Source organism: Emydura macquarii, unplaced genomic scaffold, assembly GCF_026122565.2.
Source record: "Emydura macquarii macquarii isolate MOO-44397 ecotype Brisbane River unplaced genomic scaffold, CSIRO-AGI_Emac_v2 contig_431, whole genome shotgun sequence".
In the NCBI taxonomy this organism is placed as follows: Eukaryota; Metazoa; Chordata; order Testudines; family Chelidae; genus Emydura; species Emydura macquarii.
Window position 1 is genome coordinate 3,885,694 of NW_027130568.1, and position 21,126 is coordinate 3,906,819.

General features: G+C 38.3%; 1 protein-coding gene across 2 annotated transcripts in view; it reads left to right on the forward strand.

Annotated features, from left to right (window-relative positions):
- Positions 1–21,126, forward strand: part of CCDC102B (coiled-coil domain containing 102B) — a 266,993-nt gene that overhangs the window by 185,262 nt on the left and 60,605 nt on the right. For both annotated transcript variants that reach the window (XM_067537430.1, XM_067537431.1), the window contains one exon: positions 555–658. In XM_067537430.1, coding sequence (XP_067393531.1) covers positions 555–658 — 104 coding nt within the window. The remainder of the gene's footprint in view (positions 1–554; positions 659–21,126) is intronic.

A 21,126-nucleotide genomic window follows, 5' to 3' on the forward strand; every position in this document is an offset into this window, starting at 1 on the left:
AGAAGTCAAATTAGAATTCTTCAGGGAAAGCAGCTTGTAACCTTAGTTTTAAAGCATGACTGCATTTTATTGTTTTTCCAGTGACTTGGTGTATACTTTATTGACAGCAGCATACAAACTGTGTGAAATATATAAGGATAGATAACCTAGAACATTCTTCTAATTATGAGGATATTTTATTTCTTATTGTCCATAAAGCATGACACAAAGTTTTCTAAGAAGCTAAGAAAATGGATATTTCATCTATTTCACAGAAAAATACAGTGAATGATGATATAGGGTAATAAAACTTGACAACATTTAGCATAAGGCACACAGAATACAATGTTACCCGTCCTTACTAAGAAAAGGAAGAAAAGATTGCTCCCTGATCGCGCGTGTGTGTGTGAGTAAGTAAATAAAACACATACGTGATAAAATCTTAAACACAAATGTAACTTTTTTAAAATTCAGCCTCAAATATCAGTGGATGTTACTTATTTCTATTATGATAACACTCAAGGTAAAAATGTGCATGGTACATTTCAAAACCAATCAGGTCTGTTTGCTTTCAGCTTGATGACTCACTAAGCCAGATTCGAAAGCTACAACGATCTCTGGATGAGCAGACAGAGGCAAATGACAATTTACAGGTTCGGCTTAATCATTTGAAAAGCAGGTAAGTGCATTACACATTTAATACTCTGAATCTGGGCTGGAATATTAATGCAGGAAGATCAAGTGAAGATGCACTTTCCACGATTATCTCTCAGATTTACATCTGTCCAGTAACTTAAAATTGTTTGGTTCTCCCCTACATTTCTGGTTCAAATGAATACATTCAAGCTCATGCCGTAAATTGCCATCTGGGTGTGAATGGATAATAAACACAAAAAATAGGTGCAGTGAATCAGGAAAATGACAGTAGACTATGGGCCCCATGCTGGGGACAATATGGAGCTATGCCACTGAGTGGGAGTGCTTAGTCTACAAGACAAGCTCCACAGTGGAGTTCTTGACATGCCGAGGGGGCGTGCCTGCTGTGCTCTTCCTAGATAGGATAAAAAACATGCTCCACTCTGGGCTTAGCCAGCTACTCAGTGGCCCTCCCTCTTTCCCACTCCTCCCCCCTCCTTTTACAGTGTGTAGTGAGTGCTCTAGGTGTCACTGTCAGGGATAAGTTACTCTGCTCAGGATGTGCAGGGACTGCAAGTGTGACTTATGCCTGCATGAGGGTGCATTGAGAAGTAGGGGAAAGTCCCCTTGTACTTCTCCTATATCCTTGTGCACCCATATGTGAGCCAACCACAGTCTGTGTGCATTTATGTAAATGGACAGCATTCATGTGAGACAGGAAATAATAATAAGAAAAAAAATCAATCAAAACTGGTTTCCAATAGATTATAAAACCAACACTATAGGATGGAACCTGCCATTCTTACAAAGATTACAGGAGTATTCTCAATATTTTCATTGTTTAATTTATTATCCAATAACATAGGCGATATCAAAAGAAAATGTATAACTGAGACTTTTTGGAGGGCTGAGGGGTAGGGGGAATGCTCCATTAATTGTGAATTACTAAAGAGGCTACTTTAAAGTGTGGCTTTTTCTGGTAACGCAAGGGTTGGTATCATGTGGGTGTCAAACTAAAGTTGGAACATTCAAATAGGTATATATTGCACCAACTTTTGTTTCCTCCCAAGGCTACAAAATATTTATATTGTGAAAACACATCTAACATACTTATATAATGCATTTATTGTTCTAAAGCATTTTACCTGAGCCTGAATGCTTATCTAGGTTGGCAGTGAATGTTTGTTCCATATTATGCAAGAGGCTGAGAAGTGAACTTAATTTCAGAAAGTAGTATTTTTTTATTATATTAAATAGGTTTTTCCCTTTTTTGTTGCTGCTGGTTTGGCATGGTGGGCTTTTTTTGTTACCTGTACAGCTGAAAGACAGATTATAACCATTTGATTGCTCACCCTAGACTAATTCTGAGCCTGATAGTCCACTACCTTTTGCCATCACTTACACCTGTGCAAAGAGTCCAAAACACTAACTGTGTACTCACTCGGCACACATATAAATGACTGCTCAAGGTGCAAAGCAGTGCAGGATTAGGTTTACAAGTGATTGATCAGAGATGCCAGGACTCTGGCGTACTTTGGGAGAAGTAGTATTCAGTCGTCATATTTTCTCTTGATAAATTTTAAAGATATGCAAAGTTTTATAGGTTTTGAAACCACGCAAACATCATGGGTTCAAAATTGCCTCATGGATCTATACTCTTTCAGATCAGTCTTCTACTGGGTGTTTGTTTACTCCTTGATGAAGTGAGTTAGAAACCACAATGTTTTCAATCTTTTTCCTTTCCCATCCTGTCTTTGGATAAAATAACCTCTAAAGTTACCCTAAGGGTAAACTATGGATAAAGAGAATGAGGAATCTATGTATATGGGGCTTTTGAGTTTTAAAGGTAACATAGTGCAGTACTAATGGTATATGTCACAGTTCCCTTTGTTCCCTTTCTGGTCTCTGAGTGCACCCCTGCTAGGTGGCAGTCCTTGTGCCTTTACTGTCCTGGAGTGGAATTTCAAAATTTTTGCACACTTAGGATGTCATACACAGTCTATCTATGCCAACTGCTTATCAACATGCAGTCCCAATTTAAGTTTCTTCCCTGTGACCAGGGAGGTAGGGTGAGATTCATAAAGGGACTGAGGTGTTTAATACTGACCGTCTAACTTCTAGATGCTTAGAAAATCACAGGAACAAAACTGCAATCCACAAAGTCTGTGTTAGGTATAGGCTCCCTATACAGTGAATGGGATGGAGATAAACACCTAAGAATGGGATCCACAAAAGCCAGCATGCTAGGCAGAGGGCTGCCTAAGCTAGCCAAAGGGAAATGGTAATGACAGGGTTATGTCCTAAGCCTTGTCCTCTTATAGTGATAGATGACTACGTCCAGGCTTCAGGGAGGTATCTCTCTCTGCTAATGATCCATGAATGGAAACCCCAGATGGTTAAGTACCTAAACCACTTCTTGAGGGAATAATTTAAATGCCTACCTCAGGGGTTCTCAAACTTTTTTTTCTGGAATCCCTTTTGAAAATATTTCAGGTTGTGATGACCCGCCCAAAAAGTGATGACCCCCCATGCCATGCCACCCGAACCCCCATGCCATAGTACCCTTACTACTGCACTGCTGCTGGGGGTGGCACCGCCTTCAGAGCACCCGGGCAGCAGCCGCTGCTGTCCAGCCACCCATATCTGAAAGGCTCTGGCTGTCAGCCATAGCATGCATACAGACTGACAGCTGGTGACCCCCCCGCCCTCATAATAATCTCATGATCCCTTGAAAGGTCCCTACCCCAGTTTGAGAACCCCTGCCCTATCTCATGCCACACAAACGGGGAGGAGGAGCCCACCTTATAACTCTTAGCCCGTGGTTAGAGCACTAGCCTAGGATGTGGGAAACCTGGGTTCAATTCACCCCCCTCTCTGCCAGAGATAGGGAGAGGATTTGAACAGGATCTCCCATCCCTGAAGAGAGTTCTCTAACCACTGAGCTATAGGATATTCTGATGTGGGGGTTCCCTCAATTTCTCCTGTTGAAGCTGTTCCACTGTGGATTAAATTATAAGAGTGATTGGAGCAGGAGGAGGGACTTGGGATCTCCCACCTGGACCCAGGTAAACGAAAGTGGATATAATGGGTAAGAGTGACCTTGAGCAGATAATTGGGTTTATGCATATAGGTGGTGGGGCCCTGAACACTGTAAAGTAGTGAGAGAAAGCTATGTAGCATAGAAGATACAGACATGCAATCAAACAGAAATTTTATGGGATTAAAAAGACTATTAAGAAGGAGATGGTCTGAAAAATGAGAATAGAAGACTCTCTGATGATTTTGCAAGATTGCCCAGGCATAATGATCCAGGGAATAATGATTTAGCAGCTTACAGTGGGACATAGAAAGAAATCCAATCTAACTTTTCATGTCTACCCGGAGACTTTAAAAGCCAAGTGAATGGTGAGTTTCAGATGACTTCATATACTGAGGTTGTAAAGAACACCAAGATAGCTACCCCTCCATAAAGATAGAAGATTATTGTTAACTCATAGTAAATTAGTTTGAATGAAAGTATTCTATACTCTTACCCTGACAAGGAGAGCTATCAGGCTGCAGAATGATCTCCCTCAAGAAGTGGTACACATCCCATCACTTGAGAACAAGATTTGGAATGGACTAACCGGTTCATCATATCTATAGGAAGCAATGTGCCATAGGAAACCATCCTGCACTGTCAGAAAAGTTGACTAGTCAATATAACAGCTTTATTGCATCATTCCTTAATTCCATGAAAATTGTTTGACCATGCTAAAAAGCCCTTCGAAATTTGTTGCTCTTTCTGTTATAGCACGTATAATTAAAGCTGGCTGACTGGATCAAGTCTGATGCTGGGCTGCTGTATTCTACAGTGGCAAATTTTTATGGGGTTTTGGTGGATCATCTCCATAAAAACGTGAATGCTTGCCTTAAAATGCCAGGTTATTCCAATAAACATGACAGTATGTTCTTGACAGAGATGGATGTACAGCATAGTAGACGGTGAGAGGTGAAGGAAATAGCATTGTGCATGGTAATATAAACATTTATATTACACTATAAAATATCAGCATCTCCTCTTTTCTTTTTAATACCATGTCTGTATTTTATAGCTTTACCATGGAAATCCACATATTACAGCTCTTCCAAGCTTTAAGCCTTATTAACGTTCCCTGTTTTTGTGAAGCAGACCATTAGCAATGCAGAAATTCATGAGAAAAACCTTCTCAAGGTTCAAAGTCCTTTAAGAATTCCATTTTTGAATACTGTTGCAGTGATTTGACCATACAATACTGACCGGCAGAGGCAGCTGGTCATTAGGGGCTCATAGCAATATCCCTACTGTCAGCCACACTCTAGAAACTAAGTAATATTAGTAAAGCAGCTGAACTCCAGTACCACCTGCTGCTACCAGGGTTCCCCTAGTTGAGTTGGTGCTTTTAGACGCATCGGAGACTAAATAGATTTAGTAAGAAGATATTGGAGCCACAATACAATTAGAGAGAAAGAAGTTCCTTGGTAGTGACCAGCTGATTTCAACCACCGAAAAACTGCAGATGTTGAAGAAGCTCCAGCCCAACTAGGAGCCATCTTGTGACAACAGATAGTACCGTGAAATAGCTGCACTATTGATACTGCAGTTTCTGTAGTGGGTTTGAAATCTGAGTCATTGTTGAGGTGGCTTATTTCCACCAGCTCCAAATGACCAGCTGTCTCTATGTCTCAACGTAAGACTTTAAACTAATCTTTAAGGCAGATTGTTATTTGTTGAGCACTAGTAATTAAATAAGAGTGAATAATAAAGGTAAGTGTAAAAAGAATCATTCTTAAACAGTTTCCCCCCCCCCCCCCCAAAGCAATTGTGTGAAATATTTTAGGTACAGCTCTTACCTTTTTTTCTTATTAGACATTTGTATGAAAAACAATCTTTGTTTCATAAATACTTTGCTGCTGCTATTTCTTATTCCTTGTATAAAGATATAAAGAAGTAACATATTCCATATTGTGATAAACTTAATGGAGTACAGTGGAAATTGTGGTGATATCACAAGAGATGTTTAGAACTTTAGGAAGGGGAATAACAGGAAATTATGAGCATTTTAAATGTCAGTGCTCTGCTTAAAATAATGAGTTTTTAAAAAAGATTCCCATGATACCTCTTCTGCTCTTAAGAGCAAGTTAGTTGATGGTTTATTGCCCTTTTTTTTTCTTTTTTTTTTTCCCCATCAAGAGCTGAATTCTTAAATCAATGCCTATTACTGGCAGTGGATGTATAGGACAATCTGGAATACAGAAACATGCTCTGCAGGCTATACTGACTTACATGAGTAAGTTCATAAATGTCTTGACATACACTGTATTTAGAAATCTCAGTAAGATATGTAACTTTCACAGCACACTAAATTACCTAACTGACAATTTCCTCATTTCATCATGCTTTTAAATTCTGTGACGTTAAATAAAACAAAATTTTCTTGTTAACACCTATTCCCATGGAAAACCCTTTTTATACAGCACTATCACTAATAAAGCTTTCAAGATATTAGCTGACCAGTATCATGCTCATGAACGGTGAGAGCTTTTGCATGAGTTGCCATGTGCTTGCCATTGGAATTCATGTATTATGTTAGAGTTCTTCAGGTGCAGTCATCTGAAAATACAACAGGTTTTGGGGTTTTTTTGTTTTAAATTTGAAGTTATTCCCTTACTGTCAACCAGGCCTGTAATTTTTCCCTTGGTCTTTCAGTTGAAACTGTGCTGTCCTTGCCATACAGTAGGTCAATTACATATTACTAGGCTTTTAACACTCAGTTTACAGTACAGAGGAAATAATATTGCAACAAAGAAACAAGCTGTTTAAAATGAAACTGGAACAATGTTATCCTTCAATGAACAAAATACCATATTGAATCTATGGCTTTTTCTTCCCTAGAGGGAAGCTAATTGACCTACTGTTATACATTATAAAAGGGGAATCTTAAAGCATCCCCAAGAGCATGTTGAGGCAACCTATCACTTGTTTTCTCTATTTAATTGTTTCCTATGATGTTGAAAATGCAAATAATACCTTGGGAGACCCATATCCAACTATAGGCTTGGAGTGCTAGGGATTATTCATTCTTGTCACAGTTAGTAATGGTTGTATAAGGAAAGCTTGATTTAGACATATTTGTTTGTTTAGCCCCTCTTTGTGGGGTCCCAGAGCCCATGCTCCAGCCTGAGCCCAAATATCTACACCACAATTAAACAGCCCCATAGCCCAATCCCCACAAACCTGACTCAGGTGACATGGGCCAGCCATGGGTGTTCAATGGCAGAACAGATATACCCTCTGGGTATCTTCTCCTGACCTGAAAAGTGCTCTGTGTAACCTGAAACCTTGTTTCTTCCACCAACAGAAGTTGGTCCAATGAAAGATATCACTTCCATCCCATCTTGTCTCTTTAGGCATTTTTGTTATTTTGATTAGGTCTTTTAATTTCTGTTATTGGGGTTTAGAATAGGTTTAGAATAGTTCTGTTTTATTTTATTAACACTTGAGTGATCCCTATCAATCTATTAGATTGAAGAATATAAAAATTAAGTTAATTCTTTGTGCTATGAAACATTTTCTTGATCTTTGAGAATCCTGTCTGTGCAGTATACACTTAGTCAGCATATTTCTGTTTGGCTCTTGCAACATAGAATTAAAAAGGGTGGGCTTTCTATAGCCAAAATGAATATGTTCTCACCATACAGTATGCCCTATTGAATTCAATACAACTAGCAATTTGTGTAACTACTCCTTAATGTGAGTAAGGGGTTCAAAATCTGGCCCTTAAAGAATAGAGTTTGTTGACAGGCCCATGATCATTAATTCGTCTGGCAATGCAAGTGTTCTAAGACTGACATGCTTTGTGATGCTATCATCAGAAGCATGCTTCACCTGTCAAGGGGAATCATGAACATCAGGAAGAGTCTATCAAGATTAAAGATTTTTCTTGGTGTTCCAAGTACTGCCAGCTCTTCCTATTAAGGATGTACTAGAGAAAGTCTGGACTGCCAACATTCCACATACAGCTGACAGCTCCCACAGAGCTGCTATGAGGTCACCAAAAAGCCCTGACTTCCTTTCAAATTGTTGGCTCAAAAGGATCAGCTAACACACAATGTCAAAAAAGAAAGAAATGGATGGTTTGGGGGTTTTGCTGTGTATATATGCATTGTATATTGTAGCCTCCTTTTGTAAAAGGAGCTTCACATTTTTTACAAATGATTTGTGGTAACCCTTTGGCTGCTATTTCTGATGCACTGTCAGTTTTTTCCATAAATCTACTGAGATTCTAGAGAACAGGATTTAAGCTCAGCAGCATATTTGGTATATTTCTGCATGGTCCCTTGATAGGACACTGAACTGGGATTCAGGAGATTTTGATTCTGTTCTTGGCTCGGTCACTGATCTTGGATAAATCTCTTTACTTCTTTGTTTCTCTTCCCCCCCCTCCCCCCCACACACAAACACACTCTTTATCTGTTGTGTCTGATTTAGATTCTAAACTCTTCAAGGCAAGAACTGGCCATGCATTTATACAGTAGTTAGCGCAATGGGATTGCAGATTGCTTCCGTGGTAAAAATAACAATAAATAATTTCACATTTGATTAATTCAAAGTATTAACCAAACCAAACAAACCAAAGAAAACTGCACCCCACCTTCCTGACAGTGGGAGAGGACTGCAGCAAAGTAAATACTAGAGTTGATCAGCCCTGGACCAAGTCTGAAATCACAGTTGAGTCAAACGTGAAAATAATTCAATATTCATATGAGTTTTATTCACACACTTCACTGATGAGTGTATAAGATTAAATTAAATTAAATAGATTAAATTAAATAGAAAATATATTAAATTAAATAGAAAAAGGTAAAATATGTATAACCTGTTAATCAGATTAGTAAATTTAAAGCAGTTTACACATTCATTTGCTTTCACTTAGTAGAAACATACCCTTTTCTTTGCTTCATTGTTGTGTCCCTCACCATTTTGCCTGCCTTCCTACTGTACTCTAATTATTCCTTAACTTTATATTAAAACCCTACTTAATGCCCCCTAAACTAGCTGATCTTTGGTTAGCTGGGACATTTAGTTATGTGCATGGAATTGTACTGTGTGCAAATACCCCTGATAATTTTATCCTATCCTGTGGGGGGGGGGGGGGGGGGGGAGAGAGAAGGAGGGAAGGATGAACGTAGACTTGACGTAGTTGACTGATTAACTCCCATTGTTGCACTGAATTTTGTTATCTGAGACTTAAGTAGTCCTCCAAAACCTTCCAATAAACATGTCTCTACTCTACTAAATTATCTTTATCTCACTAATATAACATATAGTGTCTTACATTTTCAAAGCAATTCTCATTTTCAAAGCAGGGCTTGGTAAAAGCTGGTGCAATACTATTGACTTCAATGGAGTAGTATCTACTTATGCCAGTGGTGGATTTAGCCCATTTTTCAATTAATATATTATCTTCTTCATCTGATCATACAGTAGCTAATCTGTTTTACTCAATTTGTCAGTGCTGTTGCCTCTGATTCAATAATAAATAATTTATAAATGGTATTGCTTCTTAACTTTGAGAGTTTGAAGAGAAAAAGTAATGAATGCTCTTAATAATTCCAGGATATGTACATGCTGATAGTTGTTGCTGCTAATAATAACATCGTTTATAAATGTGTATTTAAATGTCAGAATACCTATATAAACTATAAGTAGTGAACATGTAATTTACATTATGAAATATATCTGTTTCCACAAGCTAGTTGTCTCAGGAAAAGCAGGTGTTGGGAGTTATGTTGTGCTGCAGTACCTTTGGAAATTGCCTGGATTTGCAAGGGAATGTATCCTTACATGGGGTTTGCTTGCTACAAATACTTCTCACTATGCAGTGAATTATTAGTCACAAGAGAATGTATTATGGAAATATGCTGTCTTGGGAAAACCTGCTTTGCCTAATCAAGGCTACCAACTGTAGAGAGCTGTTTTTCATGAACAATCTATAATGTATGGGCTGAAAAGTTTCACATTGTTGATCAATATATAATAAAAGGTTTTATGAATTCATTTGCATAAGACTTGAATGTAACAATGTTAATGTCTGGGTGGGTAAAATATTCCTGAAGGATTTAAAAAAAGATCATTGTGGTTGTGATTTTAATCATGGCTTGGTTGAAGCACTTAAGATAAAATAAATACTCTTCTGAATCATTGCCCAAAACACCAACCACTTTTAGATTTTGAAATGTTCAACAGTGCGGTCCCTTCAGAATGCTATCGCCACCCTCCTATCCCCTCCCCCATTAGTTAACCTGTGGTATATCTTGGAAAGGGACACCGCAACCTGAGAAATATACCTTTCTCAAATGCAAATTTGCCTTTGGGGTGGAGGTGGGGGTGCAAAACAGTTGGTGCCTTCTCTTATAGCTTTCATAGGCCCTCAGTAGGATCACTGCTGCCTATTTCTGTTTCAGATGGGACCAGCTGGTTGGTCTCCTCTGTAATGACTTTATGCTGTGGGAATATGGTACTTTTCCCTTGATATTGTCTTTTACTTAAAACAGTTAAACATTTTCTGATCTAGTGAACCTGTTTCATGAAACTTATGGTTTTTTAAATATGATACAACTTAAAAGGCAATTACTCATTTTTGAAAATTGGGCTCCAGGTGTGTCTTAAACAGGTTATCTAAATACAGATATTCAGATTGACATGTAGGTGCATAACATGGGCACAGAGCCTGATTCAAAGCCTTTTGAAGTCAATGGAAGGATTGTCATTGTTTCCTGTAAGCTTTGGATTGGACACTTGAGCACCAAAATGTGTCCTCTAACATCCAGATATGGTATTTGTAGATCCTATTTAGACAGTCTTTGAAAATTGTCTTCAACATTGACAATGCTATTACTTATGACAATATGCACCAACACTGTATGCTATAAGGATAGATTTCCTTTTTGTTTTCACTTGAAATGTTAGCTTTAAATATGAACAGCAGTATGGATTCATTTTTGAATTGTTATGTTTGCCTTATTTATTTTGGAGTTTATAGTGAAAAACCAGTTGCCTTTGTCTCTTAGGACAAGCAGTTTAAAAATGCAATATGTCATGCAATACTGCATTACAATTTTATTCTCAGTGCTTCTAATTTGATATAAACCACCATTTTGTTAGCAAACCCAAACAATATTTGTAAAGCCTCATTTACCAGCAAAATGCTATTGAAATGTGGTATCTGCTTTACTTAAATAAACTTGTCAGCATTTTTACTTCCAAATTATGATACAGATACAGTATAGCTAAATTACCATATACCACATTAAGAAGTAAGAAAAAAAGTTATAACACAATCATTATCGCCTGAGTTTATAGTTGTAATTGGAACCTTGTACTAAATGGTGAATTATGTCCATCACCAGACCACAAACCTAGTACATTAACTGATTGGTATGGCAGGGCCTAATTCTATTGGGGTGCCAAACTTCTAGTGACTCCAGTGTTACCCGTCCATGCCTATGGTAGCCACCTGAAAATGCCAAGGGCAGGGCACACAGCAAAAGGAGAGTAAATTCTTCCAGCACTGCTGGGTGACACTGAAGTCAGACTCCCAACTGTTCACAAACAGTGCTTCTGATCCTCCACATTGTTTATCAAGAAGCTAAAACCAAGAAATACACAGCCCCCTTTATTGCATTTCAATCTCTGGCTCCCAGTCAACACCCAGGTCCAGTAAAGAGATGAGTTATTTAAAATTCTATTCTCTTTACCAAAATATTCTCCTGCCCACAAAGGGTCAGCCACATTACCAGATCAATATAAGTTTGGATCTTATCCAAAATACCACACTGTCAGCCAATCCTTTAGTAACTCTAAAGGTTTATTATAAAAGGAAAAAAACAAACAAGGTAAAAGATGTTATATGATGAAAGCAATCACATACATACAGATGATTGGAAAGTCCATATATTTCAGGTTTTCAGTAGAATTGTGGAGTTTGCAGGCTTGTATGGTCCCTCTGATGTACATCCAGTACCTGGATGGGTCTCAATCCTTTGTTTCACAGCTTCAGTTGCAGGTGAGTTGATCCAGAGGTAGGAAGCAGGAATGAAGATAACATGAAGTTGGTGAAGCTGTATTTTATAGTCTCTGGTCTACCATGTGGTGGTGGCTTCTTTCAAACACAAGCCCACTGCACAATGGCAGGGCAAGGCCTTGTAGACCCCCTGACCACAGGCATTTCTCTACATGTCCTGATGACTCAGAGGTGCAGTCCTGGCTTTTCTCCCTGGACTCATTGAAAAGATAGCCCTCAATAAGTCATCATTGCTGATGCTAATCTGCCTGGGGTGTAGCCCAGTAACACAGCACAAGTGTTTGGACATGGACATATATCATACATATCCATAACTTATAGTACAAATATGTTATATGTACATAAACATTATTATCATATTTAGCAAATTATAACCTTTCCAACAGCACTTGACATGGCATATCTCGTAAAAAATATTGTGATTTTGCAATATTGATATCAATAATATTATGACTGATCATTCATATACCACCCAGCATCACATCTAGTAAGAATGGATAAGGCTCAGTAGCTCACAGACTTAGTGTTCCTGTACTAATAAGTCTTTTCTATATTTTTTCTGTGTGATGTAACCCTGCTAACTTGATTTAAGCAATAAAGAAATAAACCTGTTAAAAGATTAGATTTACTCTTCATCGACCCATTGCAGAGGTCTTCTCTGTAATAGAAACTAGGTCATGGATTAGATATATCAACAGTTCTGAATACCTTATAATGCTTTACTATCTTTACTATAATTTACTCTTATTCATAGGGAACGACAACAGTAGTAGCTATCCATTTTTCTGTTAAATAAGGTCAAGCACATCATAAATACATTACTTGTATTCTTTTGAGAGTTTGCTTCATGGTCCTGTTGCTCTTATGACATATCTCAGCAAGGTCAGCCAGTGGACTGCATATCTCTCCAGGCATTTTATCTCACTTTAGAAAAGACACTGATGATAAATCATCCAGAAACCCATGCATTCCCAATTTCTCATTAGAATCCCGTTTTGACAACTTGACAATTTTATAATAACAGAGAGTGTGTGTGTGTGTGTGTGACCTCAGAGTCATAGCCCATGAAATTCATCTATGAGCACCCTTTTGAATGTTGCTTCATCAGTGGGATATCTTTGAATATTAAGGTAACTTACTGATAGCATTTGGTCTATTAACACTATCGATATATTGCTATACCTATATTCTAACAAACTCTTATTTTTAAATACACAACAGTAAAAATTGAAAAATGTATATACGTTTAATATGAACCGTATTAAAGTGCCCATGTTTTAGCCATGATGGCTAAGTTTAGAACTTTAAATCTTCTTAACGCTAACCCTCTTAATGAGTGGTCAGATCTTGTTTCCCAATCCAAACACATATGTAGGTGAAATATGATGGTTGTTATGAGTTTATGGTTATATTTCAAAAGTTGCCTTTAAGTTTTCATGGTCAAGAAATTGGGTTTGCATACTGAAATCAGAGGTTTGGGAAACACTAATTTAGAAGCCAGATTTAGAGCCCATGTAAAACTGAGCTGTCTTTGTGGATATAGCTAGCTCTCTCTTCATAGAGTATCTTATATGAACATCAAAGAAAGTGGCATTTGAGATTGTGAGTTCCAAGTCTTCTAAGCTACTTATGTATATGATAAAACAAGAACTATTCACCGTAGGTGATAAAAAATGTTCCCTCAAAATGTTGTTTTGGCTTTGTGACAAAACTGAAATTTTCACAAAGATATTTCCAGTTTAACTGACAATATTCAGTTTTTTGTTGAAACTTTAATTTTTTGTCTTTTAAACCATATTTTCATTTTAAAACTGGAAAAGTTCAGTTAGCTTCTGCCAAAACAAACAACAAAAATGGGTTTTAGTGGTCAAGAACCCCAAAGTATTTAGTTTTTCTACAAAAACCTGAAGAAAGTGATGATAAATCTTGATTACCTCTCCCCCTAACCCTCCCCTGCCCACACCTTATTGAAATTTTCCGTGCAGGTGTGATGGTGATGGAATTCCTAATCAGCTCTATTGTAAACTTCATTTTCAAACCAGACAAAAATAAACACCTGTATGTCTCTACAACTTTTTCTACACCATTTAAATTGAGTGACAGGTGGCTTTCTCTCTATATATACTCCAACTCTATGAACGTTTGGCTGTAGTTTACTTATACTCTGAAAGCTTATGGATTCCCTTGTTTTCATTGATCTTTGTATGCTTAAGTCCCAATTTCATGCATACTTTTGGAGGGCAACTTTTGTTGTAAAAATCTTGACTAAGAAAAGTTCAAATTCTTATAAATATGTGTTATAGTAGGAATGTAATATTTCATTTCCCTGAAGCTGATCTCCATGTGGAAGCGGAGTGATGGCAAAATGAAGGTGTGTGACTGCACATCGGTAGCATTTTGCAAGGGCAAATTACCAACACAATTGGATCCCCTCATTAAAATGTTTGACAACAAAGTTGAAACAGTGAAATAGGAAACAGAAGACTGAGTCAGTTTCCTATATTCATAGATTCTAAGGCCAGAAGGGAGCATTATGATCGTCTAGTCTGACCTCTTGTATAGCACAGGCCATAGTTTATGTGCACACTGTTTCCCTTTGCTATTGGAACAGGGCTGTCAGTGCAGGTTTCTAGTTGATTAAATAACATGAGAGCAGAAAGATTATTACATTTAGATGGCATTGAGTGGTTTGTCCTTCAAAGTTCCCTGAATTCAAGGTAAGGAGAGAGATTGGAGGAGGATTCTTAATTGAATTTTCTTTATCCTCAAAATTTAAGGTTCTCTTTGGAGGATGGGCATAGGTCCAGCAGAAATGCGGGGTGGGAGTTTTATATTTTCACAAACCAGTTTATCTGCTCCTCATTATTCGCAGCCATAGATGTGCGACTATAAAATGGCTTGGGCAGCCCAAAAAGCAGAAACCTCAGCAAGTCTGAACACCTCCCTCCCTTTTTACTGCACCAGTCTCTTTTATGGCAAACTTCTTCCCCGTTTTAATGCATCAATTGGCTGAGAAGGGAGTATAAAGCAAAACTCCACACTGTTGCCTGAGTCCTTCATATCACAAAAGAATTAAAATAAAAATTAGATTTAATCAAAGACTCATGAATGAATAATCAGATTGTACATTAAATCTTAATTACTTTTTCTGAAATATAACCAAATAATTCAGCACCATTGTTTCAATGAGGTCGTACTTACATTAGCACGACTGAGGCCAGTGATTAGATTTTTTTTTTTTAGTGAAATGCTTCTAATGTGGTCAACATCCACCCTTTTTTTAACCTTTTGTTATTCCTCCTCCTTTTATGTATGAAAGTTCTTCATATTTTTGATGGGAAAGTTGTGGGAGGAAAACACTTAGACTTTCTTTACAGATTTAGATCTCTCTGTCTGATATGCATCCTGGTGTAGGCAGGTCAGCTATTGTGCAGTTTTGTGTCCTGATTTTTTCTCTAAGATGAAATGCACCTCAGAGCAAGAGAATGAGAAGGTGCTAGTAGTTTCTGAACATATCCTCACTTTTCTTCCAAGTCTGCAAATAACTAATAGACTTGATCCTGAAAGGTGCTGAATGGACTCTACTTCTGTTGATTTAGGAGGCTGCTTAGCAGCTGCTTGAGGGCTAATCTCTGGGTTACCTACACAGGATGTGAGCCAGGGTATGAAACTATAGCTCAGTAGTTTGCTGTGCAGTAACATCCCATCTGGACACTGCTTCAGTGAACTAAAAGTTTCCTAGTGCACTCCTGTTTCCAACAGCAATACATGACAGCACTTCAAAACACTTAGTGCAGTGTGGCAGTGTCCCAATAGGACATTACCGCACAGCAAGCTAATACACTGTAGATTCATACCCTGGCTAGCTGCACACTAAGCCTATGTACACCCTGCAACTTAAGTCGGTATCTTATAAACCACCCCCAAGTGAAGTAAGTTATACTGACCTAAAAGCCAATGTGGAAAGTGCTACGTCACATCAATGGAGCTACCGCCGCTCGCAGGGAGTGGTGTTGTTCAATTGACGGGAGAGCGCTCTCCCATTGGTTTAAATCTTGGAGCATCTGCATTAGCAGTGCAGCTGCGTCGCTGTCACCTCTATAGCATAGCCATAGCCTAACTCACCATGTAGACAAGCCCTACATCGCAGGAGTTGAGAAGCTAAGTAAAGGACAGCCATGTGGAAATGGCGTACAATACATTACAGTATTCTGAAACGCTTTTTTAAACAGAAGTCATGCCTGACTAAACTGATTGCCTTCTATGAAGAGGTGACTGGCTCTGTGGATGTGGGGAAAGCAGTGGACGTGATATACTTGGACTTTAGCAAAGCTTTTGATACTGTCTCTCACAGTATTCTTATCAGCAAGTTAAAGAAGTATGGGTTGGATGAATGGACTATAAAATGGATCGAGAGCTGGTTAGATCATCGGGCTCAATGGGTAGTGATCAATGGCTCCATGTCTAGCTGGCAGCCGGTCACAAGCAGAGTGCCACAGGGGTTGGTCCTGGGGCCGGTTTTGTTCAACATCTTCAATAATGATCTGGAGGATGGGGTAGATTGCATCTTCAGCAAGTTTGCAGATGACACTAAGCTAGGGGGAGTGGTAGATATCCTGAAAGGTAGGGATAGGATATAGAGGGACCTAGACAAATTGGAGGATTGGGCCAAAAGAAATCTGATGAGGTTCAAGAAGCACAAGTGCAGAGTCCTGCACTTAGGACAAAAGAATCCCATGCACAGCTACAGACTGGGAACAGACGAGGTAGGCAGCAGTTCTGCAGAAAAGGACCTGGGGGTTATAGTGGATAAGACACTGGATCTGAGTCAGCAATGTGCCCTGGTTGCCAAGAAAGCTAATAGCAAATTGGGCTGCATTAGTAGGAGCATTGCCAGCAGCTCGAGGGAAGTGATTATTCCCCTCTATTCGGTATTGGTGAGGCCACATTTGGAGTATTGTGTCCAGTTTTGGGCCCCCCATTACAAAAAGGATGTGGACAAGTTGGAGACAGTCTAGTGGAGGGCAACAAAATGATTAGGGGGCTGGAGCACAAGACTTATGAGGAGAGACTGAGGGAACTAGACTTGTTTAGTCTGCAAAAGAGAAGAATGAGGGGAGATTTGATAGCAGCCTTTAACTACCTGAAAGGGGGTTCCAGGGAGGATGGAGCTAGGCTGTTCTCAGTGGTGGCAGATGACAGAACAAGGAGCAATGGTCTCAAGTTGCAGGGGCGGAGGTCTAGGTTGGATATTAGGAAAAAGTTTTTCACTAGTAGGGTGGTGAAGCACTGGAATGGGTTACCTAGGAAGATGGTGGAATCTCCATCTTTAGAGGTTTTTAAGCTGCGGCTTGGCAAAGCCCTCGCTGGGATGATTTAGCTGAGGTTAGTCCTGCTTTGAGCAGGGGGTTGGACTAGATTATCCACTGAGTTCTCTTCCAACCCTCATCTTATATGATTCTAAGTCTTAGTAGTTCAGAGGAGCTCATGTTTACTATAAGTAAACATCCGTGCACAATTCAAGCCACCCTCATCTCTGCTTCCTGGTAGTTTACTGTCACCATACATTTGGCCACTTTTCTGTTTGGGCCCATTCTTCAGTATCCTTACTTATGCTGCATAAAACTTCACTATTTAAATAGCTCCAAATGTGTTAAATGGGGCACTTGCTTGGTGTAAGGTACTACCCAGCTTGAATAAGATTGAATAGGGAATCAAATCTGCCAAGGACATTTTATATTTACCTCCTAAAAAAATGTGTGTGCGATGATAGAAATAGGAAGTCAAGGTCCATAAATTTTATGTAAAGCCACTTTAGAGGTTATAAAAGGGGATAACCAATGTGGTACTTGTCAGTGGCACAGGCAGAAAGCCCACTTCAAGTGAATAATGGTAATGAACTCCAGCCAAGGAAAAATAAGCACCAATATCTGCAACTATGATTATTTTCATCAGCACTGGGTATATTAGATAGCATCTGCCAAAATATGATTTTTTGCAGAAAACACATTTCAACATTTTTCACAAACTCTTCTCTTATGTAAAATGAAGTCAGTGGGGCTACCTGTGTGAGTAAACATGTGTCAGTGTGAGTAAGGGACTAACAATCTGGCCCTCAAGAAAAGCAATGTTGGTGAATAAAGCTATAACATTTATTTCCTTCCGTGTGTTTTTGTTTGGTCTTATTTTTGTTTTATTTGTAAATTTGTTTAACTTAAGGACATATTCTGATATCTTTTCTCCCTTGTAAAAGTACCCGCCTCCATGAATGGTGCCATTGAAATCAACAGGAGTTCTTGTGGAGTTAGATGTTGTCCTGCATAAATAAAAGTATCAAAATCAGTGCCATTATGATTATTAGATGGCTAAATTCTGAGGACCAGATTCTGTTATCCTTATCTGTTCTGAGTATTTCGTTTTTCTGCAGTACATTTCTCTAGTTTATTTTGAAGAAAATGGTCAACATGAATGAGTGTGTCAGAATCTAGTCCTGATAGATTTCATGGCAGAAGTTGGTCTTGGGTTTTACTATAGTACTTTATTATACATTCTTAATTCTTACACTGCAAAATGTATCTAAGTATGATGCTGCTACAACTGGAAAGTCTTATTAAATAAATAATTATCTGACTGATGCTTAAAAATTGCATTTTTAATGTTACTTTTAACACTATTGTTGTCACATCTGTCAAGTACAATATAGAACTCTGGCCATGCAACTTGCTTACATTGTTAAATATAAGTACAAATGTATTGATCCAATCAAAGATGATTTTCTTGCTGCCCAGTTGATGCACAATGTTTGTTTGCAGTTATTAAAATATACTATAATCTTCACTGACACATGAATCACTTACCCAAAGGAAAGGTTAATTGTTACCAGGCAAAAGGAGTTTTTTTGATAAATGCAGTTTTTAAATGTGCACATTCTGCAGCAGAGGTTTATGATCCAAAATAGATACTCTAAGTACACCAGTGCAAATATTACTTATCAATATCAGAGGGATATTACTGGTCTAGTCCTGCACTACTTTCTCAAGCAGAATTCTTGTTATCTGCAGTGGGAATTCTGCCTAAGAAAGGAGTGCAAAATTGTGTCTTAAGACTGCTTGGAAAAACAAAATAAATAACAAAAAAATGCAAACAGTTCTTATTTTATACAATATATTAATGCAATTTGCAATATGTTCATTTGTTTTCCCCCTCACCTCCAGAGTGTTTAAAACTTTTCTTCATCTGTAAAGAAAATTTATTATTTTATTCAGTCTTATTAGAAGCTCTGGTGCCTAATTTACCTATTAGAAAAGCCTGAGGGAAAAAAGATTGTCAACCTTGTTGCTGTTCTATAACTTGTATCAAGACAATAAAGCCCAGAACTTAATTTTAGTGACTATTATATCTTGTAGTTACATTAAACTCTTTTTGCCTTAAATCGACTGATCTTAAGAGGATTATAAAGGACATTCAGAGGCAATCAATGCTCTTTCACCATAGCGATAAAGAGGAAAAATAGGAGCAATTCACAAATGATGCAATAGTTTAATTTTCCTTTTTCTTTATTGCCATAACTCCATCTAGGACTTTCAACAATGTTTATGATGATCATGTACAATTTAACAGACAGTATAATCAGATGTTTAATTAACACTTTTTTCTTTCTCTGCTGCTATAGCAGAAAATGTATATGAAAAAAACTTAGTCAAATAACCATGAATTTATTTAATTTGTATTCAAATGAGAAGTGAAAAATCTTGCAAATACCCATGCAAATATTTATTTTCTCATGAAGGCTTGTACCTTAAGTTGTCTCACAGCCATATTGACCATCTGATTTCTCTTGTCCTCTGTATGTGTTTATGTATTTAAAAAAAATAAGTCTTCCAATCAAGAACAAGAAAATACCATGTGACCAATCACACAACTAGATTAATAACAGTGAAATGTTATTCACATAGTGAATTGAAAAGACATGGTCAAAGTAAATAATTCCAGAACAATCTGTAGGATAAAATACATTCTGATGAAGTGTTCATTAAACAATTTTAAATAAAAAAGCAAATTTGTAAAAATCAGTCTATTTGCAGATAATTTGGAATAGAAATAACTGATTGTTTCTTTTCCAATTATTAGCTACACATAGTTTACCTAGATCTTCTATTGGATAGCACAGAATCCATAACTTCTTTTGCTTGTTGTTTGGTATTTGCTCAATTACTTCATGTTTCATTTGGAATTCTATCTAATTCTATCTAATTGTGCATATCTAATTGTACACCCATATTCCACACCTTTGCACGTTCATTTTGGGTCACACTATCTGTTGGCATTATGAGGGTGAAATCATACCATACATCCCAGAATGGCTTTGCTTCTACAATTGTATGGTATCTATAGTTCTTCGTACAAATACAATGGAACAAATTTCTGTCGAGAAATCTAATTTTAAGTTTAGAATGTAGACGTTCTTTCTCTACAAACTATTCTGAATGTTTAGTGTCGGCTTTGTTTTATATTACTAATTGGCCATATGCTACAATAAATATTGACATAATCTTTCAAAGAACATTCAGACTTATGAAAAATAAGTTGCTGCTTAAAATCATCTAAACCAATACTGCTATTATATTGTGACTGACACCTTTACACCAGTGGTTCCCAACCCGCTGCCCGTGGGCCTACTTTCAAAGTGGCCTGCCGTTCCTCTCCTGTTGACTGCAGAAGGGAGCTGCTGCCTAAGGACCCAGGCAGAGCTCATTGCCGTGGAGCCACAAAACCAGTGCAGGCTCCTTGCTGCAGCCAAGGGAATGGGAGATGAGCGCTCCCCTCCCTGCCTCCAGCAGAGAGCACGGCAAAGCACTCCGCCTGGGTCCGTAGGCGCTGGGGTTCCTACTGGAGCCAAGAGACGGGAGCACTGATTTCCTGTTCCCCTGGGTACACTGCCTAAGGACTCCAGTGGAGCTCACTGGGCTACAGGACACGTGCGGTTTCTTTGCCTTAGCCAGAGGGATGGGAGATCAGTGAGGAGGCAGCTGAGACCTCCTTCCGTCTGGCTGCAGCGGGGTGGGAGGGGAGGTGACAGGGCTGCTGACAGAGACTGGTGGTCCTTCAGGGTTTTAAAAATATCTGTGGCCTCAAGCTAAAAAAGCCAGGAACCACTGCTTTACACTAATCCCTTTCAAAAGAAACATAGTCAGACTTTGATTGCCATAGCAATATGCATGTTTGCTCCACTGCAGCCCAAATGCACAGATTTTAAGATGCATGTCAACAGACGCTTGTCTGTCTGACTGTATATTCTCTCTTAATGTAAATTTGTGACTTCAAGGAGCTGTATTTTCTCACAACCATTTAGGCTCCATCCAGCAAAACACTTATTTTAAGGCATGTTCACTGAATTAGATCTTTG